We start from the raw sequence: 6653 nt of genomic DNA, 5'->3' as shown, positions 1-6653 counted from the left end.
AGTGGAAAAAAATCTAACAATCTTTGTATCTACCTTTTGATTGCTAAAGCAAATGGTCAAATCTCACCATCACTTGAGGTGAGCTTGTGTTTCTTTTCAGGCCTTCTTGCTCTGTACTTTATTGTGTATATTGGATTGTTTATGCATCTGGGTCTCTTTCCTTATTTGTAATATTTGACTGGATTTATGACTGTTTTGTTTGTAATATTTGACTGGATTTATGACTGTTTTGGCACAATTATCTTCTTTCTTGCGTGATTAATGGGGTTTACAATCATGGTGTTTCTATCTTTTCAGTATGCTAAATGAATTCACTTTTTCCGCGTTTTGGGCTTTTATATATTAAAATTGGAAATTCTACTGTTGAAGAAGATTTTTTATCGTTTTGTTTAGTGGGTATTTGTGTGGTATTTTTCAGGCTTTTACGGTAGGGGATTTTGATGTTACTCATAATTTTACGTCACATATTTTATATATTTTAAAATTATTTTTTATTTTATTTTATTTTTATTAAAATTATTGAATTATTTTATTTATAATTTCTATATTGTATATTTATTATAAAAAATAAATAAATAAAAATAATATGATGTATAAGAATGATAAGTAGAATTCTCTTCTCTACGGAAGGCGTAGTATTTGTCATTTGACTTTGAAGCCGAATAAGGGTTCGTTGGGTTTGGTCTTGATGAGCAGATTCTGATGTCTGGGAGGTCTGTTCGGTGGTGGGCTATGATGGGTTTGAGATTTTGCTTCTGATGGGAATGAAATTAGTTTTTGGCACCGTCTCATTCATGATTGGTCTTCATGGAGTTCAATGGTTATTTGATTTTCATGAAGGAAAATTTTGATTTTTAGCAGTCAAATTTTCAATGGTTGTTGATGGGTTTTAGGAAATTTGGTTTCTGGAGCTTCGATATTCATATAGTATTGTTTGGGGTTGAGCCTTCTTCTCAGCTGGAGGAGAAGAAGAAGAATAACGAATTCTGTGGGTTTAAGGTCTTTTAGAGTTTCGACGGATTACCGTGACGCAGTAATGGCAGAAGAGGCTAATTCTTGGATTAGGAGAGCGAAGTTTTCTCACACAGTTTGTCATCGGTTGGACTCCTCAAGATTGGCCTCTATTCCATTCTCAGTACAGCTTGACCGATTTTCAGGTTTGAAATCAAGTCCCGGAACAACTTCTTCTCGTGAGAAATCTATCCCTAGTGATTCAAAGATTCAGCGGAATCCTATGACGGTCGAGCAGAGATCTTGGTCCCCTTTACCTGAAACTGTGCTCTATGACGCGTTCAAGGAAGCAAGGTCTGAGCCGAAGAGATTCCTGTCTCCCTTTCTTGCTGACCGATATTCAGGTTCGAAATCAAAACCCGGAACAACTGCTAATGGTGAGAAATCTATTCCCAGTAATTCAAAGATTCAGCGGAACCCTATTAACAAGCAGAGATCTTTGTCCCCTTCGCCTGAAACTGTGCTCTCTGATGCGTTCAAGGAAGCAAGATCTGAGCGGAAGAGATTCCTGTCCCCCTTTCCGAGGAGAAGGGAATCGCAGAAGGGGATTATGAAAAAGTTTGTGAATAAGGATTTCCCAGAAATCACGGCATCCAATTCGAGCTCTCCGTCGAATGCTAGCCCGCTTAGCCACTTGGCTTCGCTGAAAGTCAATGAAAAATCGAAGACCCGGAAGGAGTTGTCGTGGGCAAAGTATTTTGATCATGGTGGAGGAAGGGTTACTGCTGTAGAAACTGCAGATGAATGGACTGTTGATCTGTCTAAATTGTTTCTGGGGCTTAAGTTTGCTCACGGGGCTCACAGTCGGCTTTACCATGGGATATACAATGATGAACCTGTTGCAGTCAAAATTATTCGGGTTCCTGATGATGACGAAAATGGAACCTTGGAGGCTCGACTAGAGAAGCAATTCAATCGGGAAGTCACTCTTCTATCTGGTCTCTACCATAAAAATGTCATAAAGGTTATCAAACTTTTCCTTTTGTCTCCTGTGATATGTTATTCCGTCATGCATACATGCTTCAGGGCAGAAACTGTCCTTTGGCTTGTTCAGTTTTTAATATTTTGATCACGAATTTGCCATAGGTTAAGCTTTTAATTCATCATGGCCAAAATCATCATTATTGTGAACAAGTTCTAGGATGTTGCCTTTTTAAAACCTTAATACTGATGTTATTTTGATCCGTGAACACAGTTCGTCGCAGCATGCAGAAAGCCACCAGTTTATTGTGTCGTCACAGAATATCTATCGGAGGGCTCCTTGAGGGCATATTTGCATAAGCTTGAACCTAAAACGCTTCCTTTACAGAAACTAATCGCAATTGCTCTGGACATTGCTCGTGGAATGGAATATATTCACTCTCAAGGTGTAATTCATCGAGATCTTAAACCAGAAAATATCCTTATTGACCAAGACTTCCACATGAAGGTCGCTGATTTTGGTATAGCTTGTGGGGAGGCGTACTGTGATTCTTTAGCTGATGACCCTGGGACTTATCGCTGGATGGCACCTGAGATGATCAAACATAAATCCTATGGTCGAAGGGTTGATGTGTACAGTTTTGGGCTCATCTTGTGGGAAATGGTGGCTGGAACAATTCCGTATGAGGATATGACTCCCGTACAGGCTGCATTTGCTGTAGTAATTAAGGTTTTTTCCCCCTTAATTTCATGTTTCTTTCAATATATATGTCTAGATTTTCACTGCATATATGTAGGTCTTTTGTGTTTATTCTCTTTTAAGTATTTTCTGAAATTTTAGCTGTGCTAAGTTCTACATGCAGAGAATTCCTTTTTCTCCTTTTCGTTTTGTCTTTGTTGTTGTTTTCCCTCTTTTCAGTTTGTGTACCTTGCTATTAGATTTGAGTCTTTTTCGGTTTGAAGTTATTTCACACTTAATAGAAGTAAAACACGTACAAGAAATCACAGATTGACTGTGTTCTATCTGTGTCAATCATTCTGCAACCAGATGATAGCCATGTTAACCTCATTGAAAGTATTGGATGATTTTGACATATGACGAAAATTGATTTTTAATCTGAACTTAGAATGAGAATTGAAGTTAACTGCAACATATTCTTGTATCATTTGGTCATCTGGTTTTCTTCCCATGTTGCCTTACTCTTGTGGAGAACAATTTGACGGGTTTTATGGATGCAGTTCTAACACCCGTAAAGTTTGAATTTCCAGAATTTGAGACCTCCTATCCCAGGGGACTGTCCTCCTGCCATGCGAGCTTTAATTGAGCAATGCTGGTCCCTACAACCAGAGAAAAGACCAGAGTTTTGGCAGGTTGTGAAGGTATTGGAACAATTTGAGTCTTCGCTTGCCAGTGATGGAACCATGAATCTGGTACAAAATCCTACTTGCCAAGATCATAAGAAAGGACTTCTCCATCGGATCCAAAAGCTTAGTCCCGTGCATCCTAATAGCTCATCAATGCCTAAACCTAAATTCACATGAATCTTTCATAGGCCCTGGCTTTGTAGCTGACCAGACCATTGTAATTAGAAAAAAGGTTTGTTTTCTAAGCCTAGCTTATTGTGTTATTCTATATTCATGTGACAATGAATGAATAGATTGGTAGTGATGCATTGTCTTTTATTTAGATTATTAATTTAAAGTGAATGACAAACAAATCAGTGTATCATGGCCTTGTGTTGTTTTTTTGAGTAAGCTTTCATAAAAAAAGAAAAAAAAAAGAAGGATACAAAAGGATGGGGTGAGGGACCCCCTTAAAACACCCCATTACAACCAATACGGTATATGGAAATGGAAATAAAAAAGGGCAATGAAGCCAAAACATTAGTCTGGACCCATGTTTCTCAATTGGACCGAAGAAGAAATTGCTAAACAGGCAATTTCTGATGCAATACCATGGGTCCATGGGGATTACGTTATTGTTGCTGAAAGCCACATTAGGTGGTGATGGTTGCACTCAACTGCTTCAGGGCATGGAGAAGTGCCTGTACACTTCTCCATGCCCTCACCTCCAGAGCCTTGATAAATGAAGCAAGAACTAGCACCCTCTTCCAACTAATGAGAGAGAACATTGGGCTGTCTGTTTATCATGATGGAGGAAAAAAAATGAAGTGTTGCCAGAAGAAATGGCAGCAGATTGGGGATTTTAACTTTTGGTCGAAAGGGGTAAATGGGAGGAAGATAAGGGAAAACAAAGGAGAACTGCTGAAAAACATTATGGCGACTAGGAAAAAGAAGTTGGAAATGTGAAAATTGGTGAGAGGCTGCGGTGATGGGTGGTGCATGGCTGTCATGTGAGTAGGTGGCGGTGCGTGATGGTTATGCGCCAGTGGGAACTTATAGCTGGAGGCTGGTCTTGGAAGAGTGGAGGGTGGCGATTCTGAGGTGAGGGTGCAGTTGGTTGGAAGTGGGGCAGATTATAGTAAATCTAGTCTCCAAAGACTAGAACTAAGAGACAAAAAAAAAAAAAAAACTAAGAAACAGAGAGAATGAGGACGGAAGGAGAGATAGAGCGGAAGAAGGGTAAGGAGCTAGAGCTTGAAGACAGGGAGGAGGAAGGCTTCGGTTTGGTATTTTCTGAATGGGGGGAGGCCTAATGAGAGGTTCACCAGAGAGAGTGTACTGCTGGCCAAAGAAAGAGGTCCTTGTGTATATTGTTGTAAAAGGTAGCATTTTTCTTTCGTGTGTATCTCCTTTCTCTTCCACACTTGGTTCATTACTGTGCATCTTAAAACTTTATTTTCATTCCACTTTTCTTGAATCATTGTAGATTTTGTTTTATTGAATTGCCAAAAAAAGAAAAAAAAGAAATAGAAATAGAGGACTGAACCCCAAATTAAAACAAGACGGGTTTTATTAATTATTAGTAATAAGGGAGTTTTGAAAAAATCAAAATATTTATCAAGTTTCTTACTTCAAGTTTTCTGTTCTGACGATATACATAACTCAAAGGCAGAAAGAGACTATAAGTGGTGTCAGACTACACAGTTGTCATTTAAATGAGTGATAGCTGAGAGAACTAGTGGTGCCATAAAATCTAGGCTAACTGATATTTTTCTGAAGAAATAGATGAGGAACGTGCATGGGTGCATGGGGAGATGGTTGTAGGGGAAATTGATGTACTTAGATAAGGAGCTTCTTTCCATGATGCTTGTTTTTTTTTTAATTGCAAATAAATAATCCCAAGATAGTCCATCTTTTGTATCGATAGCTGATCGTACCTTTTGAAATTGAAATTTGGGTGCTAATTTCATATGGCACTTCATAAGACATGTTGACATTAGGTTTCGGTTGATGGCTTCATCCCTATGCAATAAAGTATGTTATCGGCTACCCATGAAAAAAATAAAATAGAGTAGGTTATCAACTTGGTGATTGTGGCAGTGGCCCTGTTCTAGTTTATTTACGTGAATGCACATCAAATGTTATGGTTTACTAGACATGTTACATTATGCAATTTGCAGGCAATTCTCTTCTTTTTTTTTAAAAAAAAACGTGATGATCTAACATCTCTATTCATATTCATATTGGGTTTGCTTGTGGTTACCTTTAATTTTTATTATATTTTCATTATGCTCTCTCTCTTTTTTTTTTTTTTTTTTATGTGTGTGTCTTTGCATTTTCCTGTTCCATAAAGGCAAATCTTCTTCTGCCTTGCTAAATTATACGCGTTACCATATCTTTCATGTAAATGAATGTATAAGAGCATAAATAAACATATATATGCATGGTCTGCACAATATCTTTTCATTTCTTTTCTATGATGTTTGCCATATCAAATTATGGGTACTAGTATCTAAGATCAGAAAAGGAAAAGGGGCAGGAGATGGCAGACATTCTCATGTTATCTTGGTGTCCTTTCCACAACTTAATGCTATGATCATGTGCTGAGAGGATAGTTTCATTCTAATAAATACGAGAAAGATAAGAGGGTAATTTCACATCTAATCGCGGAGTTTGTGTATGGAATGAATGGGTTTTCTGGTTTTTGGTAGTCATGAAATTCCTCTGTTATCCTTAACTTTCTTTTGCCAGAATCACTGTGGCTCCACCTCCAGCAAGATATCCCAACATTAATTGTTACAGCTTGGTGAGCATGCATTTGTAGCTCACATTTATGGCACTCACATAGCATGCATGAAGACTGCTTAAGAACAATTTATTATTATTATTATTTTTCTTTTTTATTGATACCGGGTGTCTGAGAACAAAGTCCCGACTAATGCTGGGGTGCATAGACTCTCGGTAAGGAGTTTCTCACAAGTGCAAGAGAACAATTACTTTGTTGAAGTTGTTCTTTGATTTAGATTTTGTCTTTCAATTCTGTTGACGTGTGAATCTTGACATAACATGAGTCACATTGATGTCAGTTGAATCGTCTCAGTTCAAATACAATGCAACTGCCGGACCAACTTACTCCTCGTTTGTTTTCGCAAATGAGATGTTTTCGCAAATGAGATGAATTGAGATTAAAGTTAATAGTTAAATAAAATATTATTAGAAAATATTTTTATAATGTTATTTTTGTTGTGAGATTTGAAAAAAAATTAAATTGTTTATTTTATTTTGTGTGAAAATTTAAAAAATTTATAATGATTAGATGAGATAAGTTGAGAGAAGTTGTGAAAACTAACGAGGCCTTAGAGTTTTGCATGCCTCAA

At 37.5% G+C, this 6653-nt stretch overlaps 1 protein-coding gene across 3 annotated transcripts; it reads left to right on the top strand.

The window, feature by feature from the left end:
• Window positions 1–583: 583 nt before the first annotated feature.
• LOC109011508 (serine/threonine/tyrosine-protein kinase HT1-like) lies at window positions 584–6332 on the top strand. 3 transcript variants are annotated; one of them, XR_001999336.2, is made up of 4 exons: window positions 614–1975; window positions 2207–2662; window positions 3202–3529; window positions 6028–6332. XR_001999336.2 is itself a non-coding variant. In XM_018992749.2 (3 exons), the coding sequence occupies exons 1-3, from the start codon at window positions 1037–1039 to the stop codon at window positions 3472–3474; spliced, it is 1668 nt and encodes a 555-aa protein (XP_018848294.1). In that variant the 5' UTR covers window positions 584–1036; the 3' UTR covers window positions 3475–3615. The 3 variants fall into 3 exon arrangements, 2 of the variants coding, with proteins under 2 accessions (XP_018848294.1, XP_018848296.1); XM_018992749.2 differs by lacking the exon at window positions 6028–6332 and having other exon boundaries at window positions 584–1975; window positions 3202–3615; XM_018992751.2 differs by lacking the exon at window positions 6028–6332 and having other exon boundaries at window positions 3189–3366.
• Window positions 6333–6653: the final 321 nt, after the last annotated feature.

The sequence above is a fragment of the Juglans regia genome, chromosome 4 (genome assembly GCF_001411555.2).
Source record: "Juglans regia cultivar Chandler chromosome 4, Walnut 2.0, whole genome shotgun sequence".
NCBI classification, from domain to species: domain Eukaryota; kingdom Viridiplantae; phylum Streptophyta; class Magnoliopsida; order Fagales; family Juglandaceae; genus Juglans; species Juglans regia.
This window is presented reverse-complemented; position numbering and strand designations above follow the sequence as displayed.